Source organism: Brassica rapa, chromosome A04 (assembly GCF_000309985.2).
Source record: "Brassica rapa cultivar Chiifu-401-42 chromosome A04, CAAS_Brap_v3.01, whole genome shotgun sequence".
Taxonomy (NCBI): domain Eukaryota; kingdom Viridiplantae; phylum Streptophyta; class Magnoliopsida; order Brassicales; family Brassicaceae; genus Brassica; species Brassica rapa.
The window spans coordinates 21,622,444-21,649,216 of NC_024798.2; the positions used below are offsets into that span (position 1 = coordinate 21,622,444).

General features: G+C 35.5%; 9 protein-coding genes and 1 pseudogene across 11 annotated transcripts; 5 read left to right on the top strand and 5 right to left on the bottom strand.

Annotated features, from left to right (window-relative positions):
• The first annotated feature begins 568 nt into the window (after positions 1 to 568).
• On the top strand, positions 569 to 1,714 carry LOC103866283. Its single transcript, XM_009144176.3, has 2 exons — positions 569 to 1,227; positions 1,310 to 1,714. The coding sequence occupies exons 1-2, from the start codon at positions 811 to 813 to the stop codon at positions 1,379 to 1,381; spliced, it is 489 nt and encodes a 162-aa protein (XP_009142424.1). The 5' UTR covers positions 569 to 810; the 3' UTR covers positions 1,382 to 1,714.
• LOC103866282 lies at positions 1,561 to 14,901 on the bottom strand. Of its 2 annotated transcripts, XM_018658546.2 has the most exons (4): positions 14,253 to 14,901; positions 2,504 to 2,617; positions 2,179 to 2,261; positions 1,561 to 1,784 (listed from the first exon to the last, which is right to left on the bottom strand). In XM_018658546.2, exons 1-4 carry the CDS (start codon positions 14,338 to 14,340, stop codon positions 1,749 to 1,751), a joined length of 321 nt encoding a protein of 106 aa, XP_018514062.2. In that variant the 5' UTR covers positions 14,341 to 14,901; the 3' UTR covers positions 1,561 to 1,748. The 2 variants fall into 2 exon arrangements, with proteins under 2 accessions (XP_018514062.2, XP_009142422.1); XM_009144174.3 differs by lacking the exon at positions 14,253 to 14,901 and having other exon boundaries at positions 2,504 to 2,755.
• Positions 2,861 to 4,178, bottom strand: LOC103866284. 2 transcript variants are annotated; one of them, XM_009144178.3, is made up of 2 exons: positions 3,931 to 4,178; positions 2,861 to 3,849 (listed from the first exon to the last, which is right to left on the bottom strand). In XM_009144178.3, the coding sequence occupies exons 1-2, from the start codon at positions 4,063 to 4,065 to the stop codon at positions 3,043 to 3,045; spliced, it is 942 nt and encodes a 313-aa protein (XP_009142426.1). In that variant the 5' UTR covers positions 4,066 to 4,178; the 3' UTR covers positions 2,861 to 3,042. The 2 variants fall into 2 exon arrangements, with proteins under 2 accessions (XP_009142426.1, XP_009142425.1); XM_009144177.3 differs by having other exon boundaries at positions 2,861 to 4,101.
• On the bottom strand, positions 4,637 to 7,971 carry LOC108871655. Its single transcript, XM_018658377.2, is given in 4 exon segments — positions 4,637 to 4,995; positions 5,461 to 7,807; positions 7,809 to 7,861; positions 7,959 to 7,971. Coding segments are annotated over 3 exon segments (144 nt in total). The 3' UTR covers positions 4,637 to 4,995; positions 5,461 to 7,729.
• On the top strand, positions 7,863 to 10,229 carry LOC103866286 (laccase-6). Its single transcript, XM_009144180.3, has 6 exons — positions 7,863 to 8,114; positions 8,205 to 8,356; positions 8,429 to 8,673; positions 8,735 to 8,863; positions 8,925 to 9,866; positions 9,937 to 10,229. Exons 1-6 carry the CDS (start codon positions 8,004 to 8,006, stop codon positions 10,065 to 10,067), a joined length of 1,710 nt encoding a protein of 569 aa, XP_009142428.1. The 5' UTR covers positions 7,863 to 8,003; the 3' UTR covers positions 10,068 to 10,229.
• On the bottom strand, positions 10,200 to 11,789 carry LOC103866285 (pyridoxine/pyridoxamine 5'-phosphate oxidase 2). Its single transcript, XM_009144179.3, has 7 exons — positions 11,627 to 11,789; positions 11,489 to 11,538; positions 11,366 to 11,423; positions 11,247 to 11,279; positions 10,822 to 10,917; positions 10,565 to 10,732; positions 10,200 to 10,477 (listed from the first exon to the last, which is right to left on the bottom strand). The coding sequence occupies exons 1-7, from the start codon at positions 11,714 to 11,716 to the stop codon at positions 10,376 to 10,378; spliced, it is 597 nt and encodes a 198-aa protein (XP_009142427.1). The 5' UTR covers positions 11,717 to 11,789; the 3' UTR covers positions 10,200 to 10,375.
• Positions 12,032 to 16,350, top strand: LOC103866287 (dof zinc finger protein DOF2.5). Its single transcript, XM_009144181.3, has 2 exons — positions 12,032 to 14,174; positions 14,899 to 16,350. The coding sequence occupies exons 1-2, from the start codon at positions 14,151 to 14,153 to the stop codon at positions 15,991 to 15,993; spliced, it is 1,119 nt and encodes a 372-aa protein (XP_009142429.1). The 5' UTR covers positions 12,032 to 14,150; the 3' UTR covers positions 15,994 to 16,350.
• A 3,456-nt stretch (positions 16,351 to 19,806) lies between these two features.
• LOC103866288 (calcium-binding protein KIC) lies at positions 19,807 to 20,400 on the top strand. The gene has a single exon (XM_009144182.3). It carries the CDS (start codon positions 19,847 to 19,849, stop codon positions 20,246 to 20,248), a length of 402 nt encoding a protein of 133 aa, XP_009142430.1. The 5' UTR covers positions 19,807 to 19,846; the 3' UTR covers positions 20,249 to 20,400.
• Positions 20,366 to 21,705, bottom strand: LOC103866303 (annotated as a pseudogene).
• A 2,849-nt stretch (positions 21,706 to 24,554) lies between these two features.
• Positions 24,555 to 26,737, top strand: LOC103866290 (proline-rich receptor-like protein kinase PERK9). Its single transcript, XM_009144183.3, has one exon. The coding sequence runs from the start codon at positions 25,379 to 25,381 to the stop codon at positions 26,516 to 26,518; it is 1,140 nt and encodes a 379-aa protein (XP_009142431.1). The 5' UTR covers positions 24,555 to 25,378; the 3' UTR covers positions 26,519 to 26,737.
• Positions 26,738 to 26,773: the final 36 nt, after the last annotated feature.

Below are 26,773 nucleotides of genomic sequence, written 5' to 3' on the forward strand. Positions count from 1 at the left end.
TTAAAGAAAAACCTCACCTAAGACCACGTTCATCGTTGTTAATCATCATTCGGATCTTTAGACATGCTGAATGACATACACTAAGCTTGACGGATATCATAAGCTCGGTGTCGGTAGTTTGGGCTCTCTTTAATCTTCACATGTAAAGTCATTTGTCGGCAGATAATTATGAAGTTAGCTCCATAATCCCTGAATTAAATGTATACAATTAGCTCAAATCACAAAGTTTCTTTAATACAGAGTCCTATCACAAGCAGTATGTGATCAGTCTTGCATGAACAGAAGATGATTAAATGTTGTTACGACATGAACGATTTGACCAATTAATTTAAATTCATTACTTCAAAACATGGTATATAACACATAGTTTTGAGTAAATGGATATAATTAACTGACAACAAAACGATTTGGCCAGTTAATTTAAATTCATTAATTTTCACAGTATAGTAAATAATGATGCTGTTAGAAACAATAAAAATGCAGTAGAAAATCACTAATATTAAAATAAAATATCATATGGTGAAGATGAACATTATATATCATTATAAATGGTATAATGGTAGTTTGGTAAATAATATTTTGGTGACGTAGTCTGTTAATTTCCACTAAGCAAAAGAGTACTGACTTTTATGAATGGTTGGTTGTCTATCAAGTCAACAGTAAATAAAAATCCAGAGTTGGATCATTAATAATCACAAATGATTAGAGACATATTTAATGCATTGTCTTTTATTTCTTCACTCTCCACTACCTAAAAAGAGACAAGCAGCTTAAAGCCGAAGAAAGAAGCAGAGTAAACCAAAAAAAAACATGGGAGAAGAGAAGGCGAAACTGGCGCTTGTGTTAGCCGCAAAGTCAAGATCATTGCTGTACACATCGTCACCTGCTACTCCATGTGTGTTTGCCTCTCCGATTCACACTCTTGCCTCTGTTCCGTTTTGCTGGGAAGATCAACCAGGCAAGCCAAAGAACCCTCTTCTTCCTTTTTCTTACCCAAAATGTCTTGAATTGCCACCGCGCTTGCTCCTTCCCGGAGAGTTTGCTCAAATGCCCTTGCCTGAGAGGAAGCATGGGCTCTTTGGGTTCATGAAGAGGAAAGGGAGAGGGGAGGTTGTTGTCAGGGGTAGTCATGTCTTTCCGTCGGAGAAGGAGAGAGCAGGTGAGATCAACAACATGAAGATCATGAAGTTTAGCAGATCAGGGAGCTTCCATGGTGATGGCTTTTGGGTAAAGCAATCTTTCTTTATTTGTGACGTTGTCTTCACAAGTCTCTTCTCTTACATATTGGGTTTGATTGGGGGAAATGCAGGCAAGTTTATGCAAAGGGTTGAAGCAAGCAATGCCATGGAAGAACAAGAGTATGAGAAGCAAAAGTCTTTGAGCATATGTTCAACTGCATTACAAGACAAACAATGTTCATCTTTTGATCTACCTATTGAGGATCAAGTTGATGTAAAAGAGCTATTACTAAGAGTGTATGTAAGACTAGCAATTTCATCATAATGTAAAAATATTATCTCTGTGATTTGTATGTGGCAACAAAAGTTTAATGCTATTGGATTTGTCATTAAGAAGTGGATACATTTGATAAAAATGATGAACAGAGTGTACTTAACACACATGCCTTTATGTTAAAAAAAAAAAAAGAGAGGTCTGGCTTATTTCATTTGTGAATGTAAAAGAGTTAGAAGACAAAAAAAAGGGAATCTGAATGTAAGAAAACAGGGAAAAAAAATCATTGCATGGGATTAGCTCTGTTTCTGCCCTGTGACACCAGCAATAACCTGCCAAAAAAAAAACAAATTGGATCTAAGTAAAAACACTTGGAGGATTTAGTTTTGGCTAGGCATAATCAAGTACTAAACAATGGGTTAACTAACTAACTAACAAGTCCATCATGTGCCCATTCCTTGCAATTAGAAAGCAATAAAACGTGATGGTCCGTCCATGAGGGAAAGCATATTAATTTACAGAGGAATCATACATGAACCAAGCAAAATCATACAGAACTTGGAATGATCCAAACATACAAATTCAAAACAACAAAAAATTGGAAACAGAAAGTATTATAAGAAGCTGGTTAAAATCCCGGATGAAATGAAATCATCAAATAAATAAACCATAATCTAAAAAAAGCTGATAAAGGAAAATAAAATAAATTAGTGTTGTGATACATACATGGGTAAGTGGAGGGGCTTTAACTTGTTTGGAAGCCTCGAGTGAATCAAGAATAGGCCTCACAACAGCAGGCAGAAAGAGTCCTTACAAACAAGATAGAAGAGGAACATCAGAGAATGTAATAAACCTTCTCCTTACACAACTTGTCAGAGTAGTATTCAAGTAAAGACATGGACTTTCTGATACTAATATACATTTGGAGATAATAGCAAAAAAACAGGAAGAAACAGCATCTATCGTTCCAAATGATTAACTGAACTGGGATTAGATAAAAATTTTAACTTTGTGAACAAAATGAATAAAAAAAAAAAGAGATTGAATTTACCAACACCGCCGATCAAGCAAGAGGCGGCGACAACAGGCTCCTGCGCCACGAACATCCTCAGTTTCCCCATCACCGCCATCTCTTCCAAGCTCGTCGTCAATTCTCTCTCTCTCTATGATATGATTCGAGATTTGGTTAGATAAGTCTTTGATTCCGGACTATCCATTTTCTCACTGTTGATTTTAAAAAGGATCCTCTCAAGGTCGGGTCGGGTCTTCGGGTCCGAATCTTCCCAATATTCATTCATCTTTGCCTTGTAATAGTGTTACTTTAAATGGAATGAAGTTTTACATGTACCTTTCCTTTTCTGGCCCTTTTTTTAACCCAGCAGTAAAAATGATTTTTAGTCCATAAAAGTTCAAACTAGAAACACACAATATTAACAAAACTCTTCCAACAAATTTACATTTATATTTTTTTTTACCAAGTCCAAAAGCTGCAGCATTCCAAGCAATCTTAAAACTCATTTCAAGATCATCAAAGATGCTCACTCAGAAAAAGAAAAAAAGATTGAAAATTGTAGGTTTCTCTTCTTCTTCTTAAAAAGATAGAATCTGCATCCATCCAACAGTCCATCCCAGGAGCAAACCAGCACCAACTAGACTCATCCCCCATGCTAAACCAAACAGACCACTCGGTTTACTCATCTTGTTTCTTCTCTTCCTCCCCTCTTTTCTTCCTTTGGAGCTACTCCAAGGGATGTAATCCACTGGTGGTGGCTCCTTCTTGTTCTTGATTTGGAGGTAAAGTACTTCAAGCTGAAGCAGTTGCATCAACTGCTTATACCCGAAAAGCTCTGAGGCTTGCTTGAACAACAGCTTCACCAAGTGCTCTTTCTCTGCACACGCTTCTTTAGCCATGTTTTCAGCTTCCCTAGCTCGCGTCTGAGAACGCCTCAGCGCTTCTAGCAGCTCTGACTTGCTCAAGTCAGACTCGCAGTAGGATTCGTTTCTCTTCTTGAAGCTGCTCGGCCCATGCTCGTGGATGGTTTGGTTAGAGACAGAGTCCAAACAAGAACGTGGGCTACCATAACAATAGGAGCGTTTCATCTTCTGTGGTGATGGTAAGTCGCAATTCTCAACGAAGAAGTCTAGAGACCTTTGTGCAACCAAGGAAGCTAACTCATCTTTATCCGTAGTTCTCCACCAGGGTCCAGCTTTCTCGCTCGAGAGAGGATTCCATGGAGAGCTCGGATCGAAAGGTATCTCAGAGGATTCATCTTTGCCAAAAGAACCATAACTCTCTCTAGTCTCCTTTGCTCCCAGCTCAGGTTTCTTCTCAGAGATATTAACCTCAGCTTCCAATGGCGTCTTCACGTGAAGGTGATGGGGATGATGATCCAACAACTGAGGGTAATCCAGAGGCATGAAAGCTGATTGGTTATGTGAATGAACAACAGGAGGAGAAGAGACAGAATCTTCTTGAACCTGTTTGGTTGTTGATGATGAAGAAGAAGAAGAGTGGGAAGAGGTGAACTTGGGAGCTCTTTTAGCGTCTTCTTGGACTAAGTAACGGTTAACTGTTCTTTGCCACACTGCTCTTGCTTCTCCTCCTGCCATCATTTCATTTCACACCATAGAGCTCTGATATTTTAAGACAAAAGAGATTTGATTATACATAAAAACCAAACAGTTGAAGATCAATGCAACCACTTGATTCCCATTATGGAAGAAAATGAATCATTTATTTCAAAGTTGGAATCTTTATGAGATGGGTGGGCACATATAAGACACAGATCCATCACCAAAAAGCTTTACAGAAAACACCTTTGAACAATAGAATCTGACGGTTTGCTTTAAAGGAAGTTTGTCCTAATCTTCTAACAAAACATATGCAGATTCTTGTCTATATTATTAAGCAAACTATTTTTTTTTACTTAACAACCAAACAATCCTTCTTTGCAATTTAGAATCAAATCTCCAAAACAATTAACTAAACCCATAAGAAGAGCGTTTCATCTTCTGCGGTGTTGGTAAGTCGCAATTCTCAACGAAGAAGTCTAGAGACCTTTGTGCAACCAAGGAAGCTAACTCATCTTTGTCTGTAGTTCTCCACCAGGGTCCAGCTTTCTCGCTCGAGAGAGGATTCCATGGAGAGCTCGGATCGAAAGGTATCTCAGAGGATTCATCTTTGCCAAAAGAACCATAACTCTCTCTAGTCTCCTTTGCTCCCAGCTCAGGTTTCTTCTCAGAGATATTAACCTCAGCTTCCAATGGCGTCTTCACGTGAAGGTGATGGGGATGATGATCCAACAACTGAGGGTAATCCAGAGGCATGAAAGCTGATTGGTTATGTGAATGAACAACAGGAGGAGAAGAGACAGAATCTTCTTGAACCTGTTTGGTTGTTGATGATGAAGAAGAAGAAGAGTGGGAAGAGGTGAACTTGGGAGCTCTTTTAGCGTCTTCTTGGACTAAGTAACGGTTAACTGTTCTTTGCCACACTGCTCTTGCTTCTCCTCCTGCCATCATTTCATTTCACACCATAGAGCTCTGATATTTTAAGACAAAAGAGATTGATTATACATAAAAAACCAAACAGTTCAAGATCAATGCAACCACTTGATTCCCATTATGGAAGAAAATGAATCATTTATTTCAAAGTTGGAATCTTTATGAGATGGGTGGGCACATATAAGACACAGATCCATCACCAAAAAGCTTTACAGAAAACACCTTTTCAACAATAGAATCTGATGTTTTGCTTTAAAGGAAGTTTGTCCTAATCTTCTAACAAAACATATGCAGATTCTTGTCTATATTATTAAGCAAACTTTTTTTTTACTTTAACAACCAAACAATCCTTCTTTGCAATTTAGAATCAAATCTCCAAAACAATTAACTAAACCCATAAGAAGAAAAAAAACATCAAACCAGATGATGAGCTAAGTTGTCGGAACAATATTCATCAAACCGAAACAACAATAATTTGCAGAAATTCAAAGGAAAAGTACTAACCAGAAGAAGGAAAGAGTAACAGCAAAATGAGAAAGTCACTCTCGTGAAGACAGCAAACAAAGACGAAGATAAAGTATTGTTTATCAATTGTCAGAGGTGTCTTTTGTTTGCTTCTGATTAAGAGCTTTTTTGAATCTTTGCAGTTTTCGTTTTCTTTCTGTGTTTTAGCACGCAAACTTCCGCTAAACGGCGCTGTTTTCAGGACCCATAGTTTCGTATCGGTGTGTTTGGGTCCACAGATTTGCCCATGGCTTTCAGACGAGAGCCGTTAGATTAGATATTATTACACGTGGCGTTAAACAACAAGATCGAGTGGGGCTTCTCTTTTATTTCGGATAATACTTTTTTGTCAACATTATTTGGAGGGAAATCTGGCTCTTCACTATACGCATGACGCATAATATGTATGATAATAGATTATATATGTGTCCTAATTAATGGTGTGTTGTTAGAATGATTTTATAGACTGATTTTTTTTTTAATTTCAAATTTGGTTTAGATGATCGATTTTTTTTTATAAAAGTTATATTGTTTGGTATGATTATAAATACTTTTTATAAGCAAAATTTGAAAATCAGAAAGTAAAAAATTAAGCGTCTACGCTTAGTGTATCTCCTAATTAGTAATTAACATTGATAACTTCTTACATTGTGATATTAGTAAAAGTCATTCTCAGCTACTAATTACCTATACAATTCTTGAAAAAAAATTAATTAGATCTTTTTTGTATATGTTAATTTAGTTTAGAATAGATCTGATAACCAGGTACATAGAATGTAAATAGCGGGCGTCGCCTAGAAATAGAACGTTAGGTGAGGCAAAGTTTCTTCAAGTCATTATGGTTAATTGTCTCTGTCCAATTGATAGTTACATTAGATATTTTAAGTTTATTATGTGATCCAGAAGAAGTTAAACAATTACGATTTTCTAATAAGATCCTTTATGTCAGCCTAATATATTCGTCATAATTAAAACAATAGAACTAAGTTCTATAATAAAATGGACCCTCCTCTTAACTTAACATTACTAGGAATAAATAATTATGGGTTTAATGATTCAAATAATTTCGTCTGCGTCAAAATTTATGGCGCAGTTCAATAAAAAACAACAAGATAACATAATCTACTACGTAATACAATCGCGGGCAGGTTGATTACGAAAGCCGTCAGAGATTTTATTATCTTATTAAACTGTATTAAGGTCAACTCAAGACTCCCTGACACTGCTTCGTAATTATATGTGCATGTATGTATGTATGTATGTACACACCAAAAAAAACTTTACATTACAAAAAAATCACGAATATGAATATATCATTTGAGAAGAAATCGCGTATTCAATAAAAACCTTGAAGGCTAACGAACTTCACAGTGCCGTCACCACCACAAGTTATAAATCAATTCGGACACACTTATGTCACCAACCAGGATCATTGAACTCTCTGTGTGTTCCAGAAGGTTGCCGTCTCGGATGGGCCTGGCCCATGTCTTAGTTGAGCCTGTGTTCTTAATGTGTATTGTGAGGTAGAGACTTGTTGATATGTGAATCTTGATTATAGTAAAAATGTATATTATCACGGTTTGCTTGATAAAACAATATAACACGAAAGGGTGGATCACATCGTTTTTTTCTTCTGTATATATGCATGATTTGGTAAGATTGTGTTAGCTCAACAATGTGTATCAGTCAAAAGATTATAAAAGATAATCCTGATGAAAAGTAACGCATTAATGTTTTTGACCTTTCGAGTATGTGTAAAAATATCATTTGGTCAAAATTCATATTAATCATCATCATGTTTTCAGTCTAAGATTGAGTTTGTGACAAGCTAAGGCGTGCACGAACTTTGATGATGACTCGACCAAATAAAGAATTAAGTCCATCCAAAACACCGACCAAGGGACTTGATCCCTTCTTACTCTTTCCTTTTTTTTTAACACACTCTAAAAGCTCTAAACAACATCATCGTGTAATGTCAATACAACCAAATACGACCCTACTAATTAACACTCTTCTAATGATGCTAAATCATGTACTTCACCTAATCCTAAAACTCGTATGTATAATCATACCGTTATCAAAATCATATTACCAGTTTACACCGAGTTTGATGAATAATGACGACAGGTCGAAACAAATGGTAGCTTGAAGAAGAAGAAGAAGCTGCTCTGTAGTCTTGGGTTGGTCCAGATGAATCAGCAGTTTCATATCCATTACATGTCACAAGGTAAGGTAGAGAATCCTGCATGGTAATATGTATAAAGCTTTTTTACTGATACAAAATTAAAGAGAATAAACTACTTAAGAGTAACCCGTGTGCTGCCTTCAATCTCACGCTGGGGTCGAGTAAACAAGTCACGCCTTCCCAACACCTTATAATCACTAGTGTCCCTCTTCCCAGCTCTACAAAATCATGAATCTCTTTCCAAAGTATATATATTATGTTTCCTATTTTTTTTGCCTCGAACACTATATAAACCAAGTGCTTTAATCAGTACCTTTCACTCTCATATCTCCCTGTCTCTTTTTTTTTGTCAATAAAAATGACCAGTTCCTCTGTCTCCTCCTTGCTCCGTCTTAGCTTTTGCTTGTTCATTCTTCAAGTAATGAACATTGGAACGTGCCACGCTGCAACTAGGATCTATCACTTTAAAGTAAGTATTAACACTATTCAAACCATAATCAATGTTTTATCTTATGTGTACTACTAAACAGAGTTCTACTGTGTACCAATTTTATAATAGGTACAAACAATGAGACTCACCAGGCTGTGCCAGACAAAAGAGATTGTGACAATCAACGGGAAGTTCCCTGGCCCTGCAATAACCGCTCAAGAAGATGACAACATTGTCGTTAATGTTATCAACATGACCCCCTATAATGCCACAATTCATTGGTATGCATCTACATATGTACACAAGCTTATAAGAAAAATTAGACTAACAAGATTTGTTTCTGTTATATACAGGCATGGTATTAAGCAAAAACTATCATGCTGGTACGATGGTCCATCTTACATCACACAATGTCCAATTCAGAGCGGACAGAGTTTCACATACAACTTCACAGTGGCGCAACAAAAGGGCACATTCTTTTGGCATGCACACTTTTCTTGGCTTAGAGCTACTGTATACGGTCCGCTTATTGTATATCCTAAAGCTAATGTTCCTTACCCATTCAAGAAGCCCTTCAAAGAGCATACAATTCTCCTAGGTAATCTATAAAGCCACTCTCGTTCACTAATTGCCTTTACTGAGTTGTTTGTCATATCTAGGAGAGTATTGGCTTAAGAACGTGGTGGAGCTTGAAAAACATGTACTGGAGAGTGGAGGACCTCCTCCTCCAGCAGATGCATTCACAATCAATGGTCAACCAGGACCTAACTACAACTGCTCCTCTAAAGGTAATACAAATGAGACTGAATATGATTATTGATCCTTTGTTTTAATATCTTTATATTTCAGATGTTTATGAAATTGAGATAGCGCCAAGGAAGACATACCTGCTAAGGCTGATAAACGCTGGCATCAACATGGAGAGCTTCTTCACCATAGCTAATCACAGGTTAACCATAGTGGAAGTAGACGGCGAGTACACCAAACCTTTCACAACGGAGCGCGTGATGCTTGTGCCTGGACAGACCATGAACGTTCTCCTCACAGCTGATCAACCCATTGGGAGATACTCCATCGCCATGGGTCCGTACGAGTCTGCAAAGAACGTCAAGTTTCAACACACATCAGCGATAGCTAGTCTCCGATACTTTGGTGCATTCCCCAACAGTGTAGCATCACCAGCTAAGTTACCTGTTTTTAATGATAACATTGCTGTTAAGACTGTCATGGATGGGCTCAGAAGTTTAAAGACAGTTGATGTTCCAGAAGATGTCGATGCTCATCTCTTCATCACAGTTGGGGTAAATGTAAACAAGTGTAACTCTGAGAATCCAAACAACAAGTGCCAAGGGCCCAGACAAGGAAGACTAGCAGCTTCAATGAACAACATCAGCTTCAACGAACCTAAGGTCTCGATTCTGGAAGCTTATTACAAGAAACTGGAAGGGTACTTCACTCTAGACTTCCCAACAGTACCTGAAAAATCCTATGACTTTGTCAATGGAGCACCCAATGACATAGCCAATGACACGCAGGCTGCAAACGGGACGAGAGCAATGGTTTTCGAGTATGGGAGCAGGATACAGATCATCTTCCAGAACACTGGCACTCTCACAACTGAGAACCATCCGATTCATCTCCACGGGCATAGCTTTTATGTTATTGGCTATGGCACAGGGAACTATGATCATCGAACGGCACGGTTTAACCTGGAGGATCCTCCTTACTTGAACACTATTGGAGTCCCAGTAGGAGGATGGGCTGCTATTCGTTTTGTTGCTGACAATCCAGGTATTCTTATTCACAACACTCCTTAGCATCACATTTTGCTAATAAGTTTCTTCTTCTTTTAATGAAACAGGGCTATGGCTATTGCATTGCCATTTCGACATCCATCAAACATGGGGAATGAGCACAATGTTTATAGTGAAAAACGGCAAGACGGTGGTTGAGAGTCTACCTCAACCTCCTGCAGATCTACCACAGTGCTAGCTTCACTGAAATTAACAAATGGTGTGACAGGGAAACATCTCCCAGAGGAAGATTCTTCCATTTGCCTACTCTTATTCGTTTAATCTAGAGCAAATGAAATGTCATTCATTCAAAGGGATATAGACTATGGTATAGAAGAGAAAGATTCAGATATTTTATTCATTTTTAATATGGTCCAACACAGAAAGCAGAGATACACAGTAGACTGTTTGAAAGTCAAGAATGAAAATATTACGAATCACAAAAGAGAAATCTACCACACAAATAAGAAATACTTTAATTACCCTCTCACAGCCATTATAACTTAATCATGGGTTAACCTTTTCAGAAGTCCAGCACTTCTCTCCTGTTCCACTAATTTTGGATGAAAACAAAAGCCTCTGATTACTTTTCAGATTCAAGTAATCAACCTGTCATCAAGAGAAACCACTAATGAAACAATCTGCTAGATTCTACAAAGAGACATCAGAAAAAAAAAATTATATTAAAAAAAAAACCTTTTCTGGCTCTAGGAGCATTAGACAGTAATCAGCAACTGGACCACTTGAGGGATCTAACTTAACCTCTTGATTCGGTTGCTCACTGTTGCAAGGCATACCAGGCGCAGGACAGGTGTACGTCATCCTTGACTTTAGAGAATTAGCAAACCAAGCCTTCTCTCTTAGCTACATCAAGAAATAAAAAACAATCAGGAAAAAAAAAAAGAGTCTTTCTTCCTTCTCTGAGTTGTTAAACTAAGTTAAATATCTCCAACCTGAAGCTTGTTCTGGTCAGGATTCGAAGCATCAATGACCTCAATCTTTCCATTGATCCGAAACTGCTCCCAAGTATCCGAAAAATACCAACACATCTTAACAAAAAACAACCACCAGTGTCAAATCAAAGTGTGATTAAGATAAACCTTGTTCGTTTACGTATCACGTGACCTGCAACTATTTACATGTCGCGCGACCTGCGACTGCGACTAAAATTATATTTGTTTACGTGTCGCACAACTTGCGATCTGCGACCAGTCGCGCGATCAAAATTTTCTTAAGTTTTAATTGCTGTTTTTTCGGGTAACTTGAATCGGAACCTGCGACTGGTCGCGCAATAGGTAAACCCAAGTCGCGGATCGTGCAATAGGTAAACGAACAGGGCCATAATGTAATCTAAAGCAAGCTTAAAGAGATTTGTCACCTCAGAGAACGGACACTGCTTAAGCTCTTGAATCTGCAACGAAATGTAGAAAAAATCACAACACGAAACAGAGACAGACTCAACCAAAACAATGCCAACAACATGAAACTTGATAAGACCTTGCGACTACGAAGATCAGTGTTGATTTGAATCCTCTCACCCTTCTCTTCAAATCCCCTAACCAAACAAAAGTTATCACTACACAACCAATCAAAACACGGAGACTCTCACAGTCGTATCACCTGAAGACGACGGTGCGATTCGAAGGGCGGCCATTAACACCAATCGTCGCCTACAAATATCAAAAAATTGAAGTAACATCGCTCCCTCTGTGTACGTGGAAACAATACTAACGAGATGAAGAATAAGAGAAGGCTTACGAGCTGAGCGTAAGAAGAATGTTTTAGGTGAGAATTGGCCTCGATCGCACCGAAGAGAAGCTGCTTCCATGGCGCTGCAGCTGTTCCCATCGTCTTCCTCACTCAGTTTCGGCCTTTCCATTTTAGTCGATGAGATATTTATTACACACACTTCACTATAAAACACCGTCGTTTGGTTCTTTGCTAGTATTGGGTCTGTTAGTGGACTAATGTATCGGGCCTGTTACTTGATTACAATATGTAAGTAATGGGCCTCGTATAATTAATTTTGGGCCTTTGTGCTCGATGGTCCGATGATAGTTCGTAAGCGGAAAGCGGCACGCGAGAGGAAGCTGGAACACTGAAAACGACAAGAAGTATGGAGAGATAAGGATTGGGTGGGTGAGGGTGTTGGGCAAGAGAAGACAGATGTCAACGTCAGTTAAAAAAAGTAGATTTGGAACAGTGGGACCAAATCTTAATCACGCCACGAACTCTGTGGGACCCTATCTCCACCTCCGTTTTGTCGCTTCCTGTCGGTCTTCTCCTTCCTAATTCTTCTACTCTCTCTCCCTCGTCCTCTTTTTCAAAAAATTTCTCCTTGAAAATTCTAAGATGCGAAACCATACTTATTTAAAAAAAAAAAAACTTTTTAACCATGCTTATTTTATTAACCACTTTCCCATCGATATTATTAACAATTCGTTGTATAATTGTAAAAAGACAGCCTAGCTAATGAATCTATGAATTGATAGAGAGGGTTTCTTCATTCTTAGGTTAATTTGCTTTTATAAGTCTGTCTAGTAGTTACACAAAAAAAAAAGTCTGTCTAGTATCATCATCTAAAAGCTTACACGGGGTTAAGAACTTGAGGCTCTCCTGAATTTTTACGTGTATATACTAGATGTCATATTTCACTTAAGATTTTTAACATATAAGATCTTGATCTTTATCACTTTCGTCAAAATCATATTCAACTTTAGATATCTATGATGAAGTGACTCTTTACTACTTCTGAAAAGCCAAATATATTGCTAAGTAAACGTAAATATAAGTAAATATTATTGGTTTAGTTTGGTTACATGCATTATGAGATGTCATAATCATACAAATGAATAGTAGAATGCCATTTTATTTTATTTTAAAGAGTACGTACATATGTTCAGTTGCACGATTATATAGGCAAATTAAAAAATTACCATTAACTTTAGAACGTTATTAGATAACTAGCTAGAAATAATCTTCAAATTTTGTGTAATGAAAATATTTAAATTTAAAATACTAGTTACAACCCAGTATAATCATTCTTTTGCTTTTGGATTTTTTTTATATTTCACTGATCTCATCAGTTTCATAAACTCTAGCTAGATCGGTACCAAGTATATATTATACTATCAACATTGAATAGTAAAGTTTAGAGTCGAGCTAAAATTAGGTGTCAAAGCCACTAATCACATGTACGCAATACATGTGGTGTATGTACACATATCGGTATGGTATTGGGATTTTAAAAATATAGCAAATGCGATTTGATGGATCATAACATATAGTATGCAATCACAAAATGGGAGGCCAAGAATAGCATACAACTCATACTTCCACTAACACTATGCATTCTATAATACAATGCACATAGGAGTTTTATATTTATTTTAAAATATATTAATTTAACAGAGGACATAATTCCTTACACACGATTTTTCTCTTTGAAAAGTATATTTTATTTAAGAGGGACCAGAAAGAGCTACCAAGAGAGACCGGTCACGAGACATCATCACTAGTCAAAATCAACAAACCCAACTTTCTCTTTTTCTTTCTTTTATTCTTTTTAAAACCGAAAATTTATGAAAAGTTTTGTCCATAGGTTTCTCCCGAATTGGGCGGATGATACTATGAAATTACAAATCATAATATAATCTCTAAATCAAACAATTCAGTTCATAACAATCACTTAAATGGCATAATGCCAATTTATCATTTTCAGAAGAAAAAAACATGCTGATCCAAATTTTTTATATTCAAGTCATTAGATATATATTTTAGCTCATAATTATGATCATCTAAATGGATAATAAATGCCAAAATGTCACTATCAGCACGAATAAAATGTTATTTAAAAATTCTACATTTAAGTTATTAGATATATAATATATTTTCAATATTTTTAACATTCAATAAATCATATTGAAAATATATTCCAATAGAACCAAATTCACTAAAATATGTATATATTTATTATGGGTTCTTCTATTTAAAATGTATAGGAGAAAAAGGGTTTACTTAGATATTCTGTAGTTGAAGAAAAAGGAAGATTTATTCTCTTAGTAATAAGTTAAAAATTGGGTGCTACTCTTCTCCGTCTTCTTCGCTCGCTGGCTCATTTTTCATCATCCATAAAGTGAAAGGCAACGCATATAAGAGCCATCACTCACAAACAAAGCAAAAGGCAAAAAAAAAAAAGTCTCAGAAACATTCTTCTCTTTGGCCTTTACTCAAAACCCACACATCTTTCTATCTCTCTTTCTCTTGCTTTCTCTTTGTCGTCATGGACGCTACGAAGTGGACACAGGTACTTATAAGATCTTCCTTTGCCTCTTCTTTTCTGTTTCTTCTATATTCTTCTTAAATGCTACTTTTCCTCTGTTCTCTTTCTCTCTTCTATGAAAGATTTCATACTTATTATATATATATATATATGCATATTCATGTGTGTGCATATATCGATGAATTATCATGGTGTGATGATATGTGTTTGTGGTTAAAGATGATATAGAGATTTCTTAAGAGTTTCACATATGTCAATGAATTTTTTTTTTTTTTGCTAAAATATGTCGATGAAACTTTGCATATGAATTTTATCATTTTAAGGTTTTCGAGGTTGATAAAAGATTAGGGATATATTATAGCTCACAACACATTTTCTCGGCCTTTTAATGTGACTAATCATTAAGTATATATTGAAAAAGAATGGATAGAATATTAATTAAAACTCAGAATTTGTTATTCACCCTTTTGTTCTTGGTGTTCATCTTTTTCATTATACACCAAATTCTATATAGCTCTTAGGATACCAAACAAGGAAAATCTAGAGGACATGTTTCATTTTTCTGTTTGACCAGTGCTTAAAATTAAGAAGCATGATGCAAATTAACCACATGTTTATCTCTTAATCAGCTTATTATATAATTTATGAAACCTTGTGGTATATATTGATATAGGTTTTCAAAATTAAACTCTATCTTCGCTCCTTTTTTGGGTTTCTCTAATTAGCTCTTTCAATTTTAATGTTCTAGGGCTTCCAAGAAATGATGAACGTAAAACCAATGGAGCAAATTATGATTCCTAATAACAACACTCATCAATCAAACACCACGTCCAGTGCAAGGCCAAACACCGTTCTCACATCCAGCGGCGGCGTCTCAGCCGCAGGAGCCATCGTCTCCACCGGCGTAAGCAACAGCAACAATACGTCGGTTGTGGTGGAGAGGAAATCAAGACCACAAGAGAAAATAAATTGTCCAAGATGTAACTCAACCAACACAAAGTTTTGTTACTACAACAACTATAGTCTCACGCAACCAAGATACTTCTGCAAAGGTTGTCGGAGGTACTGGACCGAAGGTGGATCTCTTAGGAATGTTCCTGTCGGTGGAAGTTCAAGAAAGAACAAGAGATCATCATCATCAAACCTCCTTCAGACAACACCATCTTCACTTGGTTTGACTACAACACTTCCAGATCTAAACCCACCAATTATCTTCTCAAACCAAATCCCTAATAAATCAAAAGGGGCATCACAAGATCTCAACATGTTGTCTTTCCCGGTCATGCAAGACCAACATGTTCACATGTCTAAGTTTCTTCAGATGCATAAGATGGAAGGAAATGGCAATATGACTCATCAACAGCCATCATCTTCATCTTCTCTCTATGGTTCTTCGTCGTCTCCTGTTTCAGCGCTTGAGCTTCTAAGAACAGGAGTTAATGTTTCATCGAGATCAGGGATTAACTCTTTTATGCCTTCTGGTCCAATGATGGATTCTTCAAACAATGTGATGTACACTTCTTCAGGGTTTCCAACGATGGTGGATTACAAAACAAGTAATCTCTCTTTCTCTACTGATCATCAAGGGCTTGAACATAACAACAACAACAACAACAACAACAATAGTTCTGGTGATGCTCATAGTGATCATCATCAAGGTAGGGTTTTGTTTCCCTTTGGGGATCAAATGAAGGAGCTTTCATCAAGCATAACACAAGAAGTTGATCATGATGATAATCAACAACAGAAGAGTCATGGTAATAATAATAATAATAATTCAAGCCCTAATAATGGATACTGGAGTGGGATGTTCAGTACTACAGGTGGGGGATCGTCATGGTGAAGCAAAATGATCAAAAGAGATTATGAAATTAGTTTTCTAATTCTCTTTCATGATAGTTTGCCTTACATAGTCACATGGGGGTACTTTAGTTAAAGTTGTCAGAACTTAACTATCACAACATAGTCTTTTATTCTCTTTTTAATCAATATTTATTAAATGTTTTGTAACTGGGTTTGACGGTAATTCGGGTTGGTTTTTCACTTTGGGTGTGGATTTATGACGGTACATGTATAATGGAGTTATATATAGGTAGAAGAGTATGTGAATGCGAATCTCTTGACATGATATATGCATTCATCGTTTCTTCTATCTGTATATATTTGTTATCATAAAAGAATATTCATGATATCTTCTCAATTCATAAGTTTCTGTAATATAGTATTTTCAAACCATAAACATATACGTAAATAATTATCACCATCATTGAACCCAGCACCTCTAGCACTGGTAATTTCTCTTAGAACCATTAGGCTAAAGTCACTTTTTATAAATATGTGACCGCGAAAATACTTATTATCGTGTCAGCTGCAAGCCCATGCTTCTTCTGCTTGTGGCCAGGGCCGACACTGAACTGACGTCAAGATGAAGATCGTGAAGTTAAAATTTTTGCTCCAAACAGTTTTGCAATGTTTCCAACCTATATAACTTGATGCATATAATATATATCAAAATACATTTGTTATACACGCTTTTATTAGTTTTGCTTTTAAAAGAAGGTATTTACGGTTATAAATGTTTTGTGCCAGTGAAGTAATGGTTGAAAAATCTCTATACATATGTCATTTTAAAATAACACTCAACTTCTATATATAATCAATACATATGTCCATGTTATATTCTAGACTAAATATTTTCTCTTTTAAAAATATAGAAAACAATTTTTTTAGTCTACAAGCAAATATTGTAGAGTAAGTATGCATTATACAAAATAATATATATTTAAAATCCATACACAAAAACATAAAAGTTGTTATAGGCCTCTTTCTGACACATGCACACTCCACTACAAATAAAAATTAAAAAAAAACAGTATTGTCATCAAACTTTATCACAAATCCACATTTGTACATCTATAATTATGAGTTGGATAATTAGTTAATTTGATACAATACCAAAGCAAGAATAATCGACAAACAACTATACCACCGCATACTAATAAGTAAGATATAACAGATAACCAAATTCTTGAATCTTAAAACAAATTTCAATTCGAGCATTTAGTGAATATCAAATTAACTAATATCCTGCCCGTAGGGCGGGCCGACCCTAGTTTGACTATAAAACAAAAATAGCTATGAATTTTAAATATCAAAAGCACCGGATGGGTGAAGTTGAAATAAATAACTAGCAATTTGAAAGAGTTATAAGGTAAATGATGGATCTTGGCTGCTTTGGTTTCTCAAAATGAATTCAGCTTTTTCTCATGCCCGTACGTGACATCGCATGTACTGCATAATGATATTCGATTCCATGAATAACTTATTTAAAATGGAAAAGTCATGTAAACTCACTGTATATATCTAAGGAGAATAATAATGATATTTGTGTTAATGACTTGAATAACGAGGGGCCACTCATAGAGTTCCCACCCAACTAATTAAACACGATTTTTTCTTAGGCTTCGTTATATTAATGTTTTTTTTTTGTGACGGTAGTTATATATTGAACTTCTTTTAGATGTACCGGCTTTGAATAACCAATAACTAGCATATAGACACAAGACTTATTCGGGAAATTCTCGCATACTTTAAAAATAAACCAAACGCGATATTCTCCTGCTATGTAAGAGATCTTGGACTTATTCGCGCATGCCCGCTTTATACGAATAAATATTATAACTCATTGGATTGAGTCAACTATGCGAATTAAAATATTCGAATAGAAAGATGTTTTATTTAGTCTAAAAATCGGAAAGTAGATAAAATAAGAACAAGTCTCCGAATTAAATAGTGGTAATCTTCTTGGGAGATTAGAGCCGGTGGTTGGACACGACACACGCAAAAAAGAACTTGACAGTCCCAAGAAAATAATTCTGATTACTTGACAAGGTACGATTGTTCCAAAAGAATTTAAATATGTCTCCTCCATTTCATAGGAGTAGAGTAGTAGAATCTCTAATAGTATTTTGTCTTGTTTTTAGAGTTATTTACAATGACATGCCATTTTTTATTAAAAAATTTAATTAATTTTATCACTTTTAAATTCAACCAATTAAAATTAAGGTTTTAATACTGCGATATCTTTAATTCAATATAACCGCTATGAACATATTCCTTTAACGAAATATATACATATTTTTAATGCTTTTTATGGTTTAATGTTCCAAGTCAATTAACTAGAAAATATTTAATATCAAACCATGCATATTTCCTAGAACTCTGTTTTATCTCGGTTTACTGCTTTATATACAGATCTTTTAATTATTATATCATAAATACTAATATGTTTATGTTGAATTGAAATTTGACCATATGAAATTGAGTATAAATACATCTTTTTATATCATGTTTACCATATAAGAAAATTTTAAAAACATAAAAAACTAAACACAATTGTAAATAATTAGATTATCTTATATAAAAATACATAATTTTATAATTAAACAAATATCGACCAAAATTTTAAGAGGAAATAAATTTAGGATCAAAATTTAGTAGTATATATTAAAGAAAATTCATTACTACTTATTATTTGGGGCGTAGGCATGGTTTATAAATGGTTGGTGACCCAAAATGAAGCATCAACATATGGTTAGTATCAGTCACCAGAAGAACACAAAAACTACGGATTAAAGTTGCATTGGATAAATCAAACATTAATGGAGTTTAGGTGCATGAGTTGATTTTAGTTATATTCTAGTATAATTTAATGTATGAAGTTTCGGTCTCTCTTAATTACTACTCCTTCTGTTTCATATTAGATGATGTTTTAGAAGATTTTTGTTGTTTCAAAATACATGATGTTGTGATATTTTTATGTTATTTTTAACTTTATTGAAAACTGTGTAACTAATTAGATGTTGTAGTCATTTTTGTAATTGGTTGGATGATTTTTAAATTATATTTTAGAAAAAAAGTAAATTTATTAATCTTTGTGCACTAAGGAATAACATCATCTATTGTGAAACGGATGGAGTATTAGTTTATGTTATCAAAGGAATCTATTGACACCAATTTTACATCCAGTAGCAACAAGGTAACGAAACGGCATGGTTTTTAGGACATGCTTTAGTTTAATTCTAACTCGGCCCTATGGAATTCTTTAGAGGTATAATTAACAGAAATTTCTTGAATTATCTTCTTTGATCGTTTTACCTAAAACTTACTTGTACATCAACGAATAATAACGACATCTCAAATCAGTTAGCTAGGACTAGGACGGAGAAAGAGACAAACAAATGAGTTGATATGTCGCTATCATTGTAAGAGAATCCAATTCATAAACACGACACTACAACAAAAAAACAAAAAATAGAGAGATTTGACAGAAGAAATCAAGAAAACGAAACTTCTGAGAAACTTACGTACCTTATCTCTTATCTTTCCTTTTGATGATAATAATAACTATAAGAGTTGGAACAAGTCGGATTCATGGCCCATTCGAAGTTTCTACGAAGCTACCTAATGACCAGGTGTCTTCGTTAACAACAAAACGCATCGTCATGAGATGGAATCACAGCCGTTCATTTCTTCAACTCTCACAATCCAACGTCGATAGTTTCAAGAAGAGACTTTGTAGACCACACGATTATGTTCAGACGTGACAACCACATCTGTACACATCAACTCACACTTTGTATATCTACCCCCATTGCACTCAAATCAAAACAGTTCACAAATTTTCTTCTCTCCTCATGGAACCGCCAAGCAAGAAACCTTTTGTAGCTACTACTACGAAGATGGAGACCGAATACGAAGATATGTTACCGATCATGGCGGAGAAAATGGACGTAGAAGAGTTTGTATCAGAGCTATGCAAAGGTTTCAGTTTGCTAGCGGATCCAGAGAGAGATCTCATCACAGCTGAGAGTCTAAGGAAGAACTCAAGGGTGCTTGGGATTGAAGGAATGAGCAAGGAAGATGCACAAGGAATGGTTAGAGAAGGAGACCTCGACGGTGATGGTGCTCTTAACCAAACCGAGTTCTGCGTTCTCATGGTTCGGTTAAGCCCTGAGATGATGGAAGATGCTGAGACATGGCTGGAGAAAGCTATCAGCCAAGAACTCAACAATCACAATCACTCTTCTCTGCCTTGATGAAGAAGAACCTTTTTTCTTGTGTATTCTCTTTCTTTCTCCTAAAGTTCTAAATGTTTCTGAATATTTTAAGGCCCTGAACGATTGAATGATTAAAAGAGAGAATCCAATCTTTTGTCATTTATTGTCATTATAAGCTACTAAAACTTCAAGCACATATAGCAGCAAGGCAAGTAGCATTATCAACTGGTGAAAACTCGTTCAAACACACTTAGTTCTAGTTACAGACTAACATAGAACAACACAGCAACCACTGAGAGACTCATCGCAGAACAACGTCTTCAACCTCTTGCTCTTTGAATAGGAGACCGGCTGTTAAAACACACAAACAGACAAAATGTCAAACAATTATAGAAAAAAATATCATTAACAGTAATTTAAACAGTTAGAAGTCAAGTGTTGTTGTTACCTCCTGTATTTGTATCTGTCATAACCTGGGCTTCTAGCTCAGGTCTCATTTATTTTAGTCCACACACGTTTATAAAAATTTCATTAAATTTTTAATTGGGCTTTTGTTGCAACTGACCCATAACTTAGAAACTTGTTAATAAAAATAATTTGGGATCTATTTTCATTACAGCAAAAAAAACAAAAAAACATAACACTGTACATAAGAAAAAGAACAGTGACATTCTCTACTCTCATAGCCAATACAATTAATCCACGTGGCTGTTGACTATTAAAAATTTAATCACTACCAGTCTCTGTTCTCTCGAGCCACATCCAACGACTCAGACTTCCTACTACTTTTTATTCTCAACAACCCATACAGCTTCCTCAGCTTCCTCCTCCTCCGCAAAGAGGACCGCTCACATCTCCCCCATCTTCCGCCGTCGATCTTCTCGAGCCGCTTTCGAGAATCAAACGCCGTCTAGCTCCTCTCCGATCTCCGTCAATCTGCAGAGCACTGATGAGATGCTTCAACGCACGAGTCGGCGAACTTGTAGTCGAGAAACTTCGCCATCGCCGCGACGAAGCTTGATTTTCCGGTGCCGGGAGGTCCGTACAAGAGGTAGCTCTGTTTCCAGACGCGGCCAAGACGACTGTAGTATTGTTTTCCCTTGAGGAACGACTCGAGGTCAGATTTGACCTTGCTCTTCAGGTCCGTTCCCATGGCGATATTGTCAAACGTACTAGGGTGGTTGAACGGAATCGATCTCCACCGGGTCCGTCCGTTTTTCTTCCTCTTCATGTCATCGTCGACGTTCATGAACAGCTTCAGCTCTGTGTTCCTCTGTTCAAGCTCTTCAGTCACTCTTGTGTATATGCTGCAGATAAGGACCGAGAATTCTCCATTTATCGGCTTTTCGAATCTTGAAAACGAAACTCCTTGTTCCGTCTTCGTTCTCTTTGTTGTACCAACAAACTCTTGCACCAAGAACCCGGCCCTGGGCTAAAGCCCGTAAAGCATGGGCTTTGGGCGCCAGAGAACATACTAATATAAAGGGCGCCGTATATTCAAGTTAGTCTGGTTTAGTCTGATGGTTTGCGTACTCTACCTCTTTACCTCAAGGAAATGGGTTCGAAGGTCATATAACTTATTTTTTGTATAACATTTTTTTCTTTTCTACTTATAAATATGATTCTATTTCAAGGAGGATTTTGGTAACAGCATTTATCAGCCCCTTTCATTTTTTGTTTCTTTCTACTTTTTTACACAAAGTTTTACAAAAAAAAATCTCATTTCTATTTTTTTACACTCCATAATTGTTAAAAAAAAAACAAAAAAATGAGTAACAATCTTACCAAAATTAACTCTAATCCATCAACCATAACAATCTTTCTTTTTAAAAAAATTAATTATTAGTTTCTCATATTACACATTTTATTGTGATTAATCTTCTTTGTCAGAATAGTTGTATCTTCTAATTAAGTATTTTTATCTCTTTTTTGGTAAGTTCTTATCTTGTTTTATAAACTTTTGAAATTAAAAAAAATAAACTAGGTGAAATTGATATATACATGATTGTATCATAAGTTTTTCTACTAAATAGATGATAACTTTAGGATTTATAAAAAAAAATACTGAAAATAGGATTATAATTAGAAATATTGACAAATGCAATTACAAAAATGGCTGACATGCTGAAAATAATAAATAATTGTTGTCTAAACACAAAATATTTTTTTATCGCCAATTCTAATTTTAGTTGCTTATGTAGAAATAAAATTCTCATAGAATTTATCAAATATAATCTAGGATAGATGATATAGATATAACTAAAAACTTGATTATGTGAAATGAGGAAATTATTTTCTAGGAAAAGCTAGAATATTTTTCTTCAAAAATAATATTTTGATGTTTTTTATTTTATTTATTTGAAAATAATATAATTTTAATAGTATTTCTTAAGTATTTTAACTATATAAAAAATCTTAGTTATAATTAGGATCATTATTTTTTTAGTATGTTTTAGACACCACATTAGTCCGGACCGGCACTGCAAGAAACTCGTCTCCAACGATCTGGTTCTGATATAAGCGGAGGATGATCTCGTTTGATTTTTTTCCCGTGAAGAGGTTGGTGAAATCTGAATCCTCATGGAGCTCAACGAATTGAGATATGCGTACACTTTCATGTAGAGATGATTTTCTTGCAAGTTGTTGTTGAATTCTGGAACCTTATAGGACTGGTAAACATGGAACACATCGACCACTGTCTTCCACCATTTCTTCACCATGTAAATCAAACCAGTTTTGAATAATACAATCCTAGCCAAGAACAGAACAATTCCCACCATAATCAGCCAAAGAAACAAATACCATAAAATCAGTCTCATTGAAATACTTTTTTTTCAAAAGATAGAAATATGAATTACTCTCCTTTCCAAAGCTCACTCAGCTGGAAGATCGTATATATACTGCTAAAAATGAAACATACTTATACAATATAAAAAACAAATGCATGTTCTGAGAATCGTGATAGAAATTAGAAAATAAGAGACTAATTATTTTGACCGATGTTCAGAGAAAATATTAAGAACACTCGGAGAAAGCCGTAAAGGAAGACAATAAATATTTATATATTAAAAATGAAAGAATATTTACTTTTAACTTATTTTGACATGTTCAACAAGTTACTTTGCATTAGGGATGACTACTAGTAAGATTTGGTTACAAGAAGAAAAAAAGAAAAAACAAAATTTTTCTGTTAGTTTAAGTTTTGATATTCTGTATACATTCATGAATCACTTAATTAAAATCATATCAAATATGTATATTATACAAATATAGAATATGGATTGATTCTAATCGCGAAGAGACTAAAAATTATGTACATTCATGACTTAATAAGAACAGAAAAAATTAAAAGTTCATGAATGAAAAAGTCGGTTAAGATATGTCTTTTACTAATTCTAAAAATATGAAATAAATTCGCTAATTAAATTTCAAACATACTTTTGAATGTTGTTTCATTTAACCAATTGTTAACCAATAGCAATGTGATTATAACTAATTTGCCATAAAACTACTTGTAAAGGTGAAACTACTAATAGTCTTTAGAAATTATAAACATGAATACAAAGTTTGTACAAGCAAAAAGCAGAAAAAACACATGATGATCTAGTGATCACACATCCAATACTACTAACGATGTTTATGTTATGACAAATCAAGTTTCAAAACATTAAATTAATATATTTATATTATAAAATGTCTAAAACTTATATATATGTTACATGTTGCATCAATGAATAAGAAAGTTAAAAGGTCTAAGTGGGTTTTTTGGCATCATTTGAACGATGTTCTGAGACCTATTATGAAAGGCCCAACAGTATTTAGACGTCCCAAGAGTGTTCCGACGTTCCAATAATGTTTCTCCTACTGTCCAATTGTCAAAAGACATTTGATGATGTTGTTGTTGATTCAGTAATTGTGTTGTTTGCCAAACTTCGTTTCGTGTTTATGATACCTTCACCTCCAGGTTCCTTCTGAGTCGATAGAACCAGCATCGTTAATCATGTCTACATCTTTAAGCAAACCTACCTTTTAAACATTTGAAAACACAAGAGGACAATGAGTTGCCTTTTTTCAAGAAAAATAAGAGAGGACAATGAGTATGGCTCTATAGCTGTCAGTGTATTTTGTCTTATCCTTTGATGGTCCCAAAAGCATATCTAAGGTTCAATATACATCAACCTAAGTTAGACGTTGAGGTAGATCATGTTTGTATTTTCTTCTTTACGGGGCCATCAAAATTTCATCTTCACAACATGGATTATTATTCATCTTTGCAATAATTTTTCATGTTTTTCTTATTTAATCATATATAATGACTTAGTAAAATGCAAAATAACTGAAATTTGTGATGCTATACTTCAAATGGGTACTTCTATGCCAAGAACAGCCTATAATACATTTTGAATCATTGTATATGCTTTCTTAAATGAAAGAATTAGTGGCTCAGGCTCAGAGTAGTGACCAACACATTTCACAAATTTAAAATTTATGAAAATTAAAAGAAAAGCTGAAGAAGATGCTTAGCACAGAAATACTTTCTACCGCTCATCAGTATTCGATGTTTGGTTTCTGAAGCTTCCCTTTCCATTTATATTTTAATAATCCTTGAATAAAAGCTAAGCTCCTCAAAAAATCAACCTAAATGAAATAATATCAACCGTTCGTATAAATAAGTATAAGGTTTGTTATATATAATTTAATTTTATTAGTCGTCAAATCGAAAACAGAGGAGAATATGGGAATATTTTGTGACTCAAACCAGTGGAGAAACATTAATCTCTTTATTCAAGGATTATTAAAATATAAATGGAAAGGGAATAATTTGCAACTCAAACTGGCACCACCATCAATCTTTTGAAATGAAACTAATTTAACCAAATTGTGGAATCTAAATTAATCCATTAACGGTGAAAATTAAATTACAGGAGAGAAGCTTGGAAATGACACTTAACGATTGATACCAGTCGTAAAATGTGGTTTTTGCAAGCTGGAAATCTTATTGCATGAATCCGATACCTTTCTTCTCCAGTTACTTTTTTTCTTTCACGTTTCTGGTACTTAGCTTTTATTCAACACACTCGTCTATATATACGTTTAGTTTCATATCATAATTGTAACATTGTGATTTCACACTAATAACATCTTTCATTTCATACTGAAAATTGTAAAATGTCAAACGTTCGTCCATGGTTCCGTCTCGCTAGCATCGCTAGGCCCACATCACAAGGCTCAAGCGACCCACCCCCTCCTCCTCCACCTCAACCTCGACAAACCCCTAGCCGTCAGGTTGTAGTCAGACAACCGGCGAAACAGCCGTCACCTCCACGTCAGCAACAACCTCCTTCGCCTCCACGTCAGCAACGACCTCCTTCGCCTCCACGTCAGCCTCCTTCCCCACCACGTCAGCAAACTCCTCCACCTCCACCTACTCAGGAGCGGTTCCCGTATCATTCACCGCCGAGCCGCCACATGTCACCACCGACCCCACCAAAAGTTAAGTCTCCGTCACCGCCACCTCCTCGGTCGTCGTACACACCGCCACCATCTCCCAAGGAGGTTCAAGAAGCCTTTCCACCGCGAAAACCAACTTCACCACCGAGTCCAGCTCATTCGACTAGGTCAACAAAATCTGAACAAGAGAGTTTTCGAAAGGTACCATCACCGAGACCACTCTCTCCATACTCTCTCCCACCTCCTCAGTTACATTCCGAACGCCAAACCACTCAGAAAAACATTCTCACATCCGAGAAAACAAGCCAACTCCAAGAACCAAACCATCATAATCAGAGCCATAACCATAATCATAACCATCAAGGCAACAACACCAATAAGACTCATCATAAGCAACCTTTGTCTGATTCCGAAAACATAATGGGCACACGAGCCATCACCATTGCGGGGCAAAACAAAGGTGCTGTAATGGAGATCCTACGATCTCCTTCAAGCAACAAAACCGGAGGAGCAGGACCACATTCCTCTAGGGGTTTCCACGGCACTGGAGAGAAGGGACGGCGACTTCAAAGCAGTAGTAGCAGCAGCAGCAGTGATGAAGGAGAAGGGAAAAAGAAAACTACAAAGAACCCTAATAATAATGCCAATAATAATAATCTCCCGATGAAAGCATTTATGAACAGTAACGTTCAGATGATAAACAACTCTCTTGTTTACAACTCGATGGCTACTCATCACGATCCCGGTGTTCATCTTAGAATCTCCCGTAAACCTGCCTCTGGCAATGGTTTCGACGTGAAGGATTACGGTAATAATGACGGCGGATACACCAACTGTGAAAATAAAATTTATTTCTGAAAAGGAAATGAAAACCTAAAAAAAAAACGTTAAGGGTTTTGGGGTTTTATTGCAATATATTCAGTTTTATTTTAAAAAATGAGAAAAAAGAATAAGAACAAAATGAGTGGGGTTAGTGGTTTATGATTATTCTCTCTAAGCTTTTTATAACCTTCTCACTCATATTGAGGCTTTGATCCGTTTATTGAAACGGAGTATATTATTATATAACTTTGTATCGTTCTTTTGCCAAACAATAATTATGAAATCGTTTAT

Bases quoted from the DNA above. Each gene is read 5' to 3' on its own strand.
- LOC103866286 (XM_009144180.3), top strand. From the start codon at position 8,004: ATGACCAGTTCCTCTGTCTCCTCCTTGCTCCGTCTTAGCTTTTGCTTG. The intron at 8,115-8,204 runs GTAAGTATTAAC...ATTTTATAATAG, and splicing joins CTAGGATCTATCACTTTAAA to GTACAAACAATGAGACTCAC. The intron at 8,674-8,734 runs GTAATCTATAAA...TGTCATATCTAG, and splicing joins AGAGCATACAATTCTCCTAG to GAGAGTATTGGCTTAAGAAC.
- LOC103866285 (XM_009144179.3), bottom strand. From the start codon at position 11,716: ATGGGAACAGCTGCAGCGCCATGGAAGCAGCTTCTCTTCGGTGCGATC. The intron at 11,539-11,626 runs GTAAGCCTTCTC...TGATATTTGTAG, and splicing joins ATTCTTCTTACGCTCAGCTC to GCGACGATTGGTGTTAATGG. The intron at 11,424-11,488 runs GTGATACGACTG...TTGTTTGGTTAG, and splicing joins AATCGCACCGTCGTCTTCAG to GGGATTTGAAGAGAAGGGTG.
- LOC103866287 (XM_009144181.3), top strand. From the start codon at position 14,151: ATGGACGCTACGAAGTGGACACAG. The intron at 14,175-14,898 runs GTACTTATAAGA...TTAATGTTCTAG, and splicing joins ACGCTACGAAGTGGACACAG to GGCTTCCAAGAAATGATGAA.
- LOC103866283 (XM_009144176.3), top strand. From the start codon at position 811: ATGGGAGAAGAGAAGGCGAAACTGGCGCTTGTGTTAGCCGCAAAGTCA. The intron at 1,228-1,309 runs GTAAAGCAATCT...GGGGAAATGCAG, and splicing joins TCCATGGTGATGGCTTTTGG to GCAAGTTTATGCAAAGGGTT.
- LOC103866290 (XM_009144183.3), top strand. From the start codon at position 25,379: ATGTCAAACGTTCGTCCATGGTTCCGTCTCGCTAGCATCGCTAGGCCC.
- LOC103866284 (XM_009144177.3), bottom strand. From the start codon at position 4,065: ATGATGGCAGGAGGAGAAGCAAGAGCAGTGTGGCAAAGAACAGTTAAC.
- LOC103866288 (XM_009144182.3), top strand. From the start codon at position 19,847: ATGGAACCGCCAAGCAAGAAACCTTTTGTAGCTACTACTACGAAGATG.
- LOC103866282 (XM_018658546.2), bottom strand. From the start codon at position 14,340: ATGATAATTCATCGATATATGCACACACATGAATATGCATATATATAT. The intron at 2,618-14,252 runs AGAACAGAGGAA...GAATCATATCAT, and splicing joins CTTTCATAGAAGAGAGAAAG to AGAGAGAGAGAGAATTGACG. The intron at 1,785-2,178 runs GTATGTATCACA...TTTTTTTGGCAG, and splicing joins AAGCCCCTCCACTTACCCAT to GTTATTGCTGGTGTCACAGG.